Source organism: Sminthopsis crassicaudata, chromosome 2 (assembly GCF_048593235.1).
Source record: "Sminthopsis crassicaudata isolate SCR6 chromosome 2, ASM4859323v1, whole genome shotgun sequence".
In the NCBI taxonomy this organism is placed as follows: Eukaryota; Metazoa; Chordata; class Mammalia; order Dasyuromorphia; family Dasyuridae; genus Sminthopsis; species Sminthopsis crassicaudata.
This window is the reverse complement of record NC_133618.1, coordinates 526,247,463-526,261,673: the sequence shown is the minus strand read 5'-3', so window position 1 is coordinate 526,261,673 and position 14,211 is coordinate 526,247,463. Positions and strand designations below refer to the sequence as shown.

Genomic DNA, 14,211 nt, shown 5'->3' with positions numbered 1-14,211 from the left:
GGAGTTCTGAATAGCCAACATGGCTCCATCAAGCTCCATTGCCCAACTCTCTCATCTTCTGGCTGTGATAACTGAACTGATTAAAATTTCCCTTCCTACCAAGACTACAAAATTATCATTATACATTTCAAAGAACAACACAGATGCTGATCTTTTCTCTCTAATAAACAAATGCGTAATTCCTTGTATCTTTAGTAACAAATTAAGGAACGTCATAAGCATTTGAAATGCTTAGAAGGGATTCTCCAGAATGATGGCAAATCTGATGAAAATATAATAGATTGTTTATATATTCTTACATTGTAACTAAATTTGTTTGGAAATGATTTACCATAGAATCAGAGCTGGCCTCCTTGATTTAGTATTTATTAATAGAGGGAATCTAGAGCATGAGATAATATTTGAAGAAATCACAGTCACTTTTCTTTACTCACACCATTAAATATTTTACCTAATCTATGAAAAGGGTTTTGGTAAATCATCCACAGGAGGTGACATTTTAACTCAAACTTTAAATGTAGAATCCAAAAACTATTTAAATGACCCTTCTGTCTGATTAGTTTTATGATCCACACTGATATGCATACAAATAAAGCTTTTTAGAAGACAAAAGTTACAAAGGCAGAATTAGGTCACAGTCTTTTCACAAACATTCTTATTTACTTTTATTCTGGTAGAATATATAATATAAATATTATACAGTCCCTCTGTATCATGTGAGATTTCAGATAAGATAAAATATTATTGCTGTACTTAATTCAAAATTTTCTATGGGTGATAGTAGATAAGACGTGTGGAGAGCTCAATTTTATTTTGCTTATGGCAACCTGGAAGCCCAAGAACACACCTAATAACCTAGGTCAGGATTTCAAGATTAGTGGTTGTTTTAGGACTTACATGAACACCAAGATGAGTCTCCCTGGAACACATAAGCAAACAATGAATTTCCTTTCCTCTTTAAAAAAAAAAAAAAGCAACTTATATCCAGATTATCTAATTCAGTACTAGCTAAATATGAAAAAAAAAAGTTATAATTAGTTATGACATGTTGTACTTTTCAATTCTGTACTGTGATCAAAGATAAAAAAACAATGCTTTTGCATTGTTGCCAGAATATATATATATATAAAAACAACTCAACATGATTTAATTTTCTCTGGTTATAGAGGAACTGGCTTAGAATGAAACGGAAACTTATAACATTCCATATCATTTTATAAGCAAAATGAACATACAGTTAAAAGATCAGTTCTGAAACTAATTTAAATTTTTGTGATCATGACAAAGCCCTAGAATTAACAAAAAGATATAACAAAAATTAAATGAATTAGCAGACATTAATGGAATCTCTTGGAAATAGACTAGCCAGACAAAGATGCAAATATGCAAATGATATGTGACTTTAATTTAGAGCTGAAATCCTGACATTAAGAATTCACAGTGCCAACTTCAGATACACTCTGACTTAACAATAAATCCTAAACAGTTAAATGCACAGGGTGACTAGATGAGTTTTTTCCCACAGTGATAAGAGTTAGGGGTGTGATCTTGAAATCAGGTTTTCCTAGATTTAACTTCACTATTCTCCATGTACTCTCTCCAACCAGATCATATTGCTAGAGGAATCAGTGAAATAAGTCTCTCTCAAACTATTCTTATATCTCAGAGACATTGATCACAATAAAAATATAAAGTGAAAATAAAACTTGAAAAATAAATGTATGATTTTAATAACTCTAAATGATTTGCATAAGGAAAACCAACTAAAACATTAATATTTTAATCAAGAGACATTTTCTATGGCATTTCTATTTTATCTACAGGATTCTACGTGGCTGACAGGGTACCACTGATTTAAATTGGAATTCCTGCTGTTTCAGGAAACACATATACACACATACATACATATATATATATATATATATAAAGGAAGTATAAATATAAAGAATGCCACTGAAACATGCAAAAAATGGGTATAATGTCAACTTGGAATGCTTTATTAAAAATAAAACTAAATAGAGTGATATCCATATCAGCTAAAATGTACAAATATAAATTATTCATATTTTAAAATTTTATTTCATTTAAATACTTCTGGAATATGGAGGTGGGATTAAGGATTGAAACCAAGATTTTGGACTAAGTAAAAACTCTTTTATTTACTAACTCTGATGCTTTGGCAACTTATTTATTTTTATTTCCTATTTAATTCAAAGGAGTGACATAATATTCTTTCAACTCAACAGAGAATTAATCTAGAAAATTCCAATATTTTCTCACTTGTGCCTTTTCCATACCTAGCCTAGTTCAGAGCTATGAACAGCAATTCTATGGCCCAGGGGAAGCATATGGAATGAGAGGGAGCTTGGCAGGAGAACTGGAGAAAGAAAGCATTCTCCCAGATATCAGGCACCAGAAAAAAAGACTCTCGTTCTGTCTAATTGTAGCTCTAATTTAGCCTAATCTCACATGGAGAAGCTGGATTCAGTCTTAACTGTAGGAGTTTGAATAAACCTGCTTTTCATTCATATTAGATTTCCATAGAAGAGCATACATTTTTGGATGCTAAGTTTTACCTCAATAAGACAAATGTTCATTATGCCTCTATCTACGCAAAGGGAGTCTATTTCAGACTATACTACTTCTATCTTGGTTCATATTTCCAAAAGGAAGCTTCGAGGCATTAGATGATGAAGTGCCATTTTTCTCCTGGGTGTTTTGAACTTTATCATCATATGGAATACAGGCAAAGTTCTGTGAGTTACAAGAACTATTAATGCAGCCAAGAGTCAACAATATTTACTTGATAGTTAAGTTAAAAAAAAAAAAGACACCAGGAGACAATATCTACCCTAAAACTACTTACAACCCAATGGAAGTTAACAAGAGAAACAAACAAAATATCAGAAATGTAGGGGAAAACACTATGGCTAAATACACAATAGAGAATCATGAAAGAAAAATATATGTTTAGGGGATGGAGCCAAGATAGTAGAGTAAAGAACTCTTTCAACTTCTCCCCCAAACTGTTCTAAATTCTTTTAAATAATGACTCTCGGGGCGGAGCCAAGATGGCGGAGAAGAAACACACGACTCAGTGAACGTCCTCACTCCCTCACAACCAATTAGATAAATTAAGTCTCAAAATTAGCTCAGGACTGATAGATACCACAAGGACTGGAAGCACGACTTACCAGCTGAAGAGAATCTGGAGTTTCAACAGGAAAGGTCAGTTCTCAGGGGAGGAATAAGAAAGACCAGCACAGACGGTGGGGTAGGGGCACACTGCGCCCATTGCGCTGGGAGGGGCTCTGGGATCAGAGAAGCCACTGAGGTAAAGGAATCTGGCACAGGCTGTTAGCTCTTCTCTGCTGATTATTTAGCAGTTCAGAAGAGAAAGCCAAAATATTTTAAAACTCAGATTAGATTTCCCCCCCCCCCCACCCTGGGGGTGACTCAGCAGAGAATCGGCACCAGGGGGTGTGGCCTCAGCTACCTCCTGAGAATAGTTAAGAGACTGACAAGTGGGTGGATACGGCCCAAGGCAACACACACTGCCTAGCTTAGCTGGAGGGAGTGGAACTCAGCTCCAGGAAGTCCCAGAGAAGCGGAACCTTTGAACTAGGGACCGCGGTTTCTGGAAGACACTTCCAGTTTGAGCGCAGGGGCTTCTCACGTCACCTGCTGCAGACACCCACTCCCCACCCGGACACATAGGCTGGGCTTCGTGCTGTCTTCACTATTCTACGCCCTCGAAGCACAGTAGTGCTAATCACCTCTGAGGCACTTCCAGGGAGGGGGTGGGGAACTCTCTCCCAGAGCTCTATCTTAGCCCGGGCGCAGGGGCCGCTGCATCCATCCCGTCTGGGAGGAAGCTGGTAAAGAAGTAAATAATTTCCTACCCCAGAGACAGACCCCAAAAGATTTTTTTTAAGTATGAGCAAAAAAGCTAGAAAAACCATAGATTCCTTCTATACAGAGAAAGAGCGGGTATCCAACCCCGAGGAAGTTAACAGCAAAGATTCAGAAGATAACAACCTAAAGGGGAACGATTCCTGCCCCCCATCACATAACTCTCTCCTAGAAGAAGCTCTTAAAAAATTGAGGGAGATCGAAGAAAAATGGGGAAAGGAAAGAGAAGTTATGATAGAGAGTAACAATGTCCTGAAATTGGAGTTGGAAAAAATAAAGAATTCACAGGAGATGCAGGGAAACAAAATTAGTGAATTAGAAAAGGTTAAAAAAACACAGGAAAGTAGGATTTCTGAATTGGAAAAGATAAAAAAGTCTCAAGAAAATAGAATTTCTGAATTGGAAAAAGAAAATAATTCTCAAAAAAAAAAAATTAGGGAAATGGAAAAAAATTCAATAGAGCAAAATAACTCATTTAAAAACGAAATTGGGCATTTACAAAAAGAACTAAAAACTGTGAAAGAAGAAAATAACTCCTTAAAAGTCAGGATGGAACAAATAGAAATGAATGATTCACAGAGAACCCAAGAATCAGTCAAACAAAACAAAAAAAATGAGAAGCTGGAGAACAACGTCAAATACTTACTGGGAAAATCTATAGACCTGGAAAATAGATCTAGGAGAGATAATCTGCGGATTATTGGACTTCCAGAAAACTATGACCAAAAAAAGAGCCTAGATTCTATTTTACAGGAAATTATCAAAGAGAACTGTCCAGAGATAATAGAAACAGAAGGGAAAGTAGATGTGGAAAGAATTCATCGAACTCCTTCTGAAATAGACCCTAAAAAAAGAACACCACGGAATATTGTGGCTAAGCTGCAGAATTACCACACAAAGGAGAAAATCCTGCAAGCAGCTAGAAAAAAACAATTTAAATACCAAGGTGCCACAATAAGGGTCACCCAAGATCTGGCTGCCTCCACATTAAAAGATAGAAGGGCCTGGAACCTGATATTCCGAAAGGCAAAAGATCAAGGACTGCAACCAAGAATGAACTACCCAGCTAAGTTTAGCATCTTTTTCCATGGAAGAAGATGGTCATTCAATGAAACAGAGGAATTCTATATGTTTCTAAGAAAAAAACCAGACTTAAACAAAAAATTTGATCTACATCCACAAGACTGAAGAGAAACAGAAAAAGGTACACAGAACCCTTGAGAACTGTAACTCTGTTGTGGGTATATAAAAAATACTCAAGGATAATTTGATTTTACTGATATAAAAGAAAAAAAGGGGGGTGTAGTAAAGGGAAGGAGGTCGGTTCAGAAAAAGGGGAAGGAGTGATAAAAAGAGGGAAACTACATCCCAGGAAGAGACATAGAAAATACACCATATCTGAGGGAACTTAGTGAGGGGGAGAATCATTGTGTGAATCTTACTCTCATCAGAAGAGGCTCAAAGAGTAAATAATTAACATATTTGTTTTTCAGAGAATTTTCTCTCACCTCATTAAAAGGGGGGAGAGGAAAAGGGAAAAGGAAAAGGAGAATAAGTGAAGGGACTTGGAGGGAGGGGGGAGGGATCCTAAAAAAAAAAAAAAAAGAGGGAGGGTTGCGCGTCACAAGGGGGGTCTGTAAATTAAATATCGGGGAGGGGGATCAGGGGGGTCAAGGGAAAAAAGCATAATCTGGGGATAATACGATGGCAGGAAATACAGAATTAGTAATTTTAACTGTAAATGTAAATGGGATGAACGATCCCATCAAACGGAGACGGATAGTAGATTGGATCAAAAAGCAGAACCCTACAATATGTTGCCTACAGGAAACACACTTAAAGCAGGGAGATACATACAGAGTAAAGGTAAAAGGTTGGAACAGAGCCTATTATGCTTCAGGTAAAGCCAAAAAAGCAGGGGTAGCTATCCTTATCTCAGATCAAGCAAAAGCAGAATTAGATCTCGTTAAAAAAGATAAGGAAGGAAACTATATCCTGCTGAAAGGTAGCATAAATAATGAAGCCATATCAATACTAAACATATATGCACCAAGTGGTATAGCATCTAACTTTCTAAAGGAAAAGTTAAGAGAACTGCAAGAAGAAATAGACAGTAAAACTATAATAGTGGGAGATCTCAATCTTGCACTCTCAGATTTAGACAAATCAAACCACAAAACAAACAAGAAAGAAATTAAAAAAGTAAATAGCACATTAGAAAAACTAGGTATGATAGACCTTTGGAGAAAACTGAATGGCAATAGGAAGGAATATACTTTCTTCTCAGCAGTTCATGGATCCTATACAAAAATTGACCATATACTAGGACATAAAGATCTCAAAATTAAATGTAGGAAGGCAGAAATAATAAATGCCTTCTTCTCAGATCACAATGCAATAAAAGCTACATTCAGTAAAAAGTTAGGGGTAAATAGACCAAAAAGTAATTGGAAACTGAATAATCTCATCTTAAAGAATGACTGGGTGAAAGAGCAAATTATAGAAACAATTAACAATTTCACCCAAGATAATGATAATGATGAGACATCATATCAAAATCTTTGGGATGCAGCTAAAGCGGTAATAAGGGGAAATTTTATATCTTTAGAGGCTTATTTGAAGAAAATTGAGAAAGAGAAGATTAACGAATTGGGCTTACAACTTAAAAGGCTAGAAAAAGACCAAATTATAAACCCCCAACCAAAAATTAAACTCGAAATACAAAAATTAAAAGGAGAAATCAATAAAATTGAAAGTAAAAAAACTATTGAATTAATAAATAAAACCAAGAGTTGGTTTTATGAAAAAGCCAATAAAATAGATAAACCTTTGGTAAATTTGATCAAAAAAAAGAAAGAGGAAAATCAAATTGATAGTCTTACAAATGAAAAGGGGGATCTTTCCACCAATGAAGAGGAAATTAGAGAAATAATAAGGAGTTACTTTGCCCAACTTTATGCCAATAAATTTGATAACTTAAGTGAAATGGATGACTTCCTCCAAAAATATAGGCTCCCTAGATTAACAGAGGAGGAGATAAATTGCTTAAATAGTCCCATTTCAGAAAAAGAAATAGAACAAGCTATTAATCAACTCCCCAGGAAAAAATCCCCAGGGCCAGATGGATTCACATGTGAATTCTACCAAACATTTAAAGAACAATTAGCCCCAATGTTATATAAATTATTTGAAAAAATAGGGGATGAAGGAGTCCTACCAAATTCCTTTTATGACACAGACATGGTACTGATACCTAAACCTGGTAGATCGAAAACTGAGAAAGAAAATTATAGACCAATCTCCTTAATGAATATTGATGCTAAAATCTTAAATAAGATATTAGCAAAAAGACTTCAGAAAATCATCTCCAAGAAAATACACTATGATCAAATAGGATTTATTCCAGGAATGCAGGGCTGGTTTAATATTAGGAAAACTATTAATATAATTGACCATATTAATAATCAAATTAATAAGAACCATATGATCATCTCAATAGATGCAGAAAAAGCATTTGACAAAATCCAACATCCATTCCTACTAAAAACTCTTGAGAGTATAGGAATAAATGGATTATTCCTTAGAATAATCAGGAGTATATATTTAAGACCGTCAGTAAGCATAATATGCAATAGAAATAAACTGCAACCTTTCCCAGTAAGATCAGGAGTGAAACAAGGTTGCCCACTATCACCATTACTATTCAAGATAGTACTAGAAATGCTAGCCTCGGCAATAAGAGCCGAGAAAGAGATTCAAGGAATTAGAGTAGGAAATGAGGAAATTAAACTATCACTTTTTGCAGATGACATGATGGTATACTTAGAGAACCCCAAAGACTCTGCTAAAAAGCTACTAGAAATAATTCAAAATTTCAGCAAAGTGGCAGGATACAAAATAAATCCACATAAATCCTCGGCATTTTTATATATCACTAACAAAATGCAACAGCAAGAGATACAAAGAGAAATTCCATTCCAAACAAATGTTGAGAGTATAAAATATTTGGGAATCCATCTACCAAAGAAAAGTCAGGAATTATATGAGAAAAATTACAAAACACTTGCCACAAAAATAAAATCAGATTTAAATAATTGGAAAGACATTCAGTGCTCTTGGATAGGCCGAGCGAATATAATAAAGATGACAATACTCCCCAAACTAATCTATTTATTTAGTGCTATACCAATCAGACTCCCAAGAAACTATTTTAATGACCTAGAAAAAATAACAACAAAATTCATATGGAAGAATAAAAGGTCAAGAATTGCAAGGGAACTAATGAAAAAAAACTCAGAGGAAGGTGGTCTAAGTGTACCTGATCTAAAGCTATATTATATAGCAGCAGTCACCAAAACCATTTGGTATTGGCTACGAAATAGACCGGTAGATCAGTGGAACAGATTAGATACAAAGGACAAAAAAGGGTACATCTATAGCAATCTAATCTTTGACAAACCCAAAGATTCCAACATTAGGGATAAAAATTCATTATTCGGAAAAAACTGTTGGGAAAACTGGAAATTAGTATGGCAGAAATTAGATATGGATCCACACTTAACACCATATACCAAGATAAGATCAAAATGGGTCCATGATTTAGGCATAAAGAGGGAGATAATAAATAGATTAGAGGAACAGAGGATAATCTACCTCTCAGACTTGTGGAGGAGGAAGGAATTTATGACCAGAGGAGAACTAGAGATCATTATTGATCACAAAATAGAAGATTTTGATTACATCAAACTAAAAAGTTTCTGTACAAATAATACTAATGCAAACAAGATTAGAAGGGAAGTAACAAATTGGGAAAATATTTTTAAAAACAAAGGTTCTGACAAAGGTCTCATTTCCAAAATATATAGAGAACTGACCATAATTTATAAGAAACCGAACCATTCTCCAATTGATAAATGGTCAAAGGATATGAACAGACAATTCTCAGAGGAAGAAATTGAAACTATATCCACTCACATGAAAGAGTGTTCCAAATCACTACTGATCAGAGAAATGCAAATTAAGACCACTCTGAGATACCACTACACACCTGTCAGATTGGCTAAGATGACAGGAACAAATAATGACAAATGCTGGAGGGGATGTGGGGAAATTGGGACACTAATACATTGCTGGTGGAGTTGTGAAAGAATCCAGCCATTCTGGAGAGCAATCTGGAATTATGCCCAAAAAGTTATCAAACTGTGCATACCCTTTGACCCAGCAGCGCTACTACTGGGATTATATCCCAAAGAAATACTAAAGAGCGGAAAGAGACATATATGTGCCAAAATGTTTGTGGCAGCTCTTTTTGTTGTAGCTAGAAACTGGAAGATGAATGGATGTCCATCAGTTGGAGAATGGTTGGGTAAATTGTGGTATATGAAAGTTATGGAATATTATTGCTCGGTAAGAAATGACCAGCAGGAGGAATACAGAGAGGGTTGGAGAGACTTAAATCAACTGATGCTGAGTGAAATGAGCAGAACCAGAAGATCGCTGTACACTTCAACAACAATACTGTATGAGAATGTATTCTGATGGAAGTGGAAATCTTCAACATAAAGAAGATCCAACTCACTTCCAGTTGATCAATGATGGACAGAGGTAGATACACCCAGAGAAGAAACACTGGGAGGGGAATGTAAATTGTTAGCACTAATATCTGTCTACCCAGGTTGCATGTACCTTCGGATTCTAATGTTTATTGTGCAACAAGAAAATGATATTCACACACATGTATTGTACTTAGACTATATTGTAACACATGTAAAATGTATGGTATTGCCTGTCGTCGGGGGGAGGGAATAGAGGGAGGGGGGGTAATTTGGAAAAATGAATACAAGGGATAATATTATAAAATATATATATATATATAATAAAAAAAAAATTTAAAAAAAAAAATAAATAAATAATGACTCTCCACAAATTTTAAAGCATCAGAACACCCAAACAGATAGAATAGAACATTTTCCAGTCAAAAACAACTTAGAAAGTCAGTAGAAAAGGTCAATGACAACAGTGTACAGTCTTGGGGCAGTGTAGTCCCTGGCCCAGCCCTGGACCCAGAGTCAGCAAAGCAGGACCTCTGAATCAGAGACAATACTGGTGACTTCAAGACCTCTTAGCACAAAGTCACCAAAAAGGACCTGGAAGGTCAGCATAAAAAGTCTTATAGTGACGCAGGGACAATTCTAACAATTCCAGGAAAGGAGTGCTTATGGTCAGGTCTCCAGAGGGATCTCTGAATACAGCTTCACAAAGTCCCTGAAGCAATGGTACCCTCCACACTGGAAAATGAGCCCTACTTTAACAAAGACTAAAATTCCAAGTAATAAGGTAGGAAAATGAGCAGACAATAAAAAAGGTCCTGATCTTAGGAAGTTACTGTGGTGACAAGAAAGATCAAAATGCATATTCAGAAGATAACAAAGACAAAGATCCTACATCCAAAGCCTCCAAGATAAATAAGAATTGGTCTCAGTATGGGAGAACTTAAAAAGAATTATGAAAATCAAGTAAAAGATATAAAGGAAAAAATAGGAAAAGAATTGAGAGAATGTAAAAGGAAATACAAACAGCTCATGAGAAGAATGTCTTAAAAAACAAAATTGGCCAATTAGGAAAGTAGATACAAGAGCTCATAGAGGAAAATAATTGCTTAAAAATTAGAATTCAGCAAATGGAAACTAATGACTTCATGAGAAATCAAGATACAATAAAGTAAAACTAAAACAAAGAAAAAAATATGAAATATCTCATTGGAAAAAACAACTGATCTGGAAAGCAGATCTAGGAGAGATGATTTAAAAATTATTGCTCTACCTTAAAGTCACGAACAAAAAAAAAAAAGAGCCTTGCCATCGTCTTTCAAGAAATTATCAAAGAAAACTGTCTTGATATTCTAGAACCAGAGGTTAAAACAGAAATTGAAAGAACCTACCAATCACCTCTTGAAGAGATCCCAAAATGAAAACTCTCAGGAATGTTATAGCCAAATTCTGGAACTCACAGATCAAAGAAAAAATATTGCAAGGTTCCAGAAAGAAATAATTCAAGTATAATGAATTTTTTTAAAGAAAAAGAATATATACATACAAAATATTTGTAGCAGCTTTCTTAGAGCAAAACATTGGAAACTGAGAGGTGCCCATCAACTGAGGAATGGCTGAATAAATTTTGGTATGTGATTGTCATGGAATATTATTGTTCTATGGGAAATGACAAGCAGAATGCTCTCAGAATAAAACCTGAAAAGTTCTCCATGAACTCAAGCAAAATGAAATGTACTGTATACAAAGTAATAGCAATATTTTGGGATGAGCAACTGTTAATGACTTTGCTACATCTCAGCAGTACAATAATCCACGACTATTCTGAAAGACTTATGATAAAAAAACATTCTGTCCATATCCAAAGAAGAAACTGATTTTGTCTGAACACTCTCTGTCTTTCTCTTTGTCTCTCTGTGTCTCTCTGTATCTGTCTGTCTGTCTCTCTCTTTTTTCTCTCTCTTTTAACTTTATTTTTGAGGGCTTTTTTATTAGGATGGGAGATCTATTTTTTTTTCACAACATGGCTTATATGGAGATGTTTGGCATAACTTCATATGAGATTTCCTAATGGGGTTTGGGAGTGGAGATAAGAAAGCATATCTGGAATTCAAAGTTTTAAAAATAAATATAAAAATGATTTTAAATGTACCTGGAAAATATTAAATAAATAGATGCCCAAGGAAAGGAAAAAGAAAAGTGCATGAAGAATCTATGAATGCTAAAGTATAGTTGAAATGACTATAATGGTAAGCTTAATGAATAGTTAAGAGTAATTTATGGGGATGAATAGTTGGGGAGGAACACATTGGCATGGGAAGGAAAAAGCTAGATGTATGTAGGAGATAGTAAACAGGTCATTTTAGCTTATATGAAGGTTATATGAAACGTATATGAGCTATATCCAATGAGACTAGAAAAGGTAGTAATTTTTGGAGAGTCTTAAATTTATGATGAACATTTTCCTTTTTTTTTGTTCTCCCTATTATGTTACTGATAGTTATTTTATATTCTGTTGAGTGAAGGAACAGAGTAAAAGACACTTGAGAAAAATTATTCTTGTCTATAGGAACATTATAGGATGAGTTAAATTTAAGGAAGAATTCCTTTAAAAAAGGCTGTTACAAATTTAATAGGATATATAGAAGCTAAACAGTCTCTTCTCAGAGTGTGGTACAGGTGTAGTTCAGACTAATGTAAAGTATAAACCACCTAAGGTACTTTTTATTCTCAAGACTCTAGGCACAAATACTTCTTCATCCATTACTTTTAGGTAAAGGGTGTAAAATAACATACTTCTAAAATGGGAGAGGGAGAAGGAAAGCAAGAAAAAGTTAGTGAAGGAGAGTGAGGAGGAGAAGGGAAAAAAGAGTAAAAAGGCAGAGAGTAGGAAACAGGAGAAGAGGGAGGGAAAGAGTGAGTTCCTCTGATGATTTGAAACTGAATCACAAATTCTCACTTTGACCAGATAAACGCAGTTTATTTGATTTTCTCACCTTTCTGTACTTCTCTGTCAGTGGAGTCCAGGATTGTTTCCCATAAACATATTCTACTGCTATTTTTTAAAGCTCTCTTTAATTCTGTGGTTTTTAAGAACTGATAATGGTTCAAAGATGAGTGCAAAGATTGTAGCTTTTAAAAAGCAATTTCAGTTGCTGTTAGAGATATTGCAGAGGATATTGGGGGAAGGAAGCCAAGAATTTCAAGGAACATTAAAGCCCAAAATGAAATAGGATAAGTCATATCAAAACACAAAGTGAAAACATCAAAAACTGACAAACTATTGCAAAAAAGCCTGTCTAATTAAACTTAATAAAGCAAGCAAAACCACTCAGAGCACTCCAGCAATTGGGTCATATATTTCTTGAAGTGTGAAAAACTGTGACTCAGAGGTTAGAAAAAAACCAAAAAAATAACAATCATTCCTATGAAGAAGAAAAAAGTTTGTCATGAGGTAAGGCAATACAAGGACTGGAGTACTAAAAAAATGATGTAAATCACTTTTTAAATTCAAACCACTGTCAAAATTAGAGGTCTTTAAGATCTGCAAATTTTATCAGATTATCAAACATTCACCCTTAGAAATGTTTGGGAGACTTTTTTTTTTTTTTTTTTTTAATTTCCTTTAGTTGTAGAAGTCTTGATCCCATTAAATGGATGATGAACCCTGATGAATATTTTGATGTAGCTCCCATTTCTGGGTCAGAATGATTCTGGCATCTTCCTGGAAGGAAGAAGGGGAGATACTTGCACTAGGGTGATACCAGCACTTTCTGACTCTCAGCCGACTATTAGATACTGTAGTATAACAGTGAAACATGCCACAAAAAGATTAGGAATCTTAGCTAAGGGCTGAAGAAAAACACTTTTCAAGACCCTAGAAGCTCTGAGAGACTATATTGAAAACTAGATTTAGAAATATGGACAATTCAGAAATATGCAAAACAACCAATGTAATAAATATGTGGTTTCATTATGGAGAGTTAAATATTTGTAAATATCTTCTGAATCTAATATGTAAAACATGTTTGTAACAAAAGGACAAAATACTACATTTTAGTAAGCTTTTGAAGGCTGATTACATATCGTTATTCAATTATTTTATTTTATTCTAGTTGACTTACATATTTTGAAGGGTTATCCAAATTTTGCTTATCATGACTAATAATTTTATACCAGAAGAACAACAAAATTTGTTCTGATTACTAATTTTATACAGTACTTTCTAAAGAAAAAAATGATTTTTTTTGTCTTATGTATTTGCTTTATTTATTCCCTCCAAAATCACTTTGTTGCATACTGCATACTCACAAATAAAATTTTTCATCCCAGACTGGATTTAAGTTTCCAAAAATAGTTTTAGTTCTTCTCTTGTTCTTTCCAACTTGAACTGTAACATATGGATCACTTGATCCTGTTTTGTCCTTAGCCTGTAAGCCTTGGGCAGAAACCACTGAAATAAAACCAAAATGAATGATTTTTACTATTAAGAAATGCATATAAATATGACAACACACATTTTCCCAATGGTTGGCAGAAGAGAGGAGTACAAATACAGGGAGGTTGGTAAAGTGAGTATTTACTTAGACTCAGTTATCCCATTGTACCCCTTTGTTTTATTTCTGAGTAATGTTGCTTACTCTAGAACACAGTATTGCTACCTCAGCCCAAAGGATGTCCCACTGGCTCTTCAAACTCAACAAGTTCCATAAACACATTTTTCTTTCTGATTTTACTATTTTTAATCAAT

General features: G+C 34.6%; 1 protein-coding gene across 3 annotated transcripts in view; it reads right to left on the bottom strand.

Annotated features, from left to right (window-relative positions):
- Positions 1–14,211, bottom strand: part of UNC13C (unc-13 homolog C) — a 744,253-nt gene that overhangs the window by 396,972 nt on the left and 333,070 nt on the right. For all 3 annotated transcript variants that reach the window (XM_074294550.1, XM_074294552.1, XM_074294551.1), the window contains one exon: positions 13,773–13,914. In XM_074294550.1, coding sequence (XP_074150651.1) covers positions 13,773–13,914 — 142 coding nt within the window. The remainder of the gene's footprint in view (positions 1–13,772; positions 13,915–14,211) is intronic.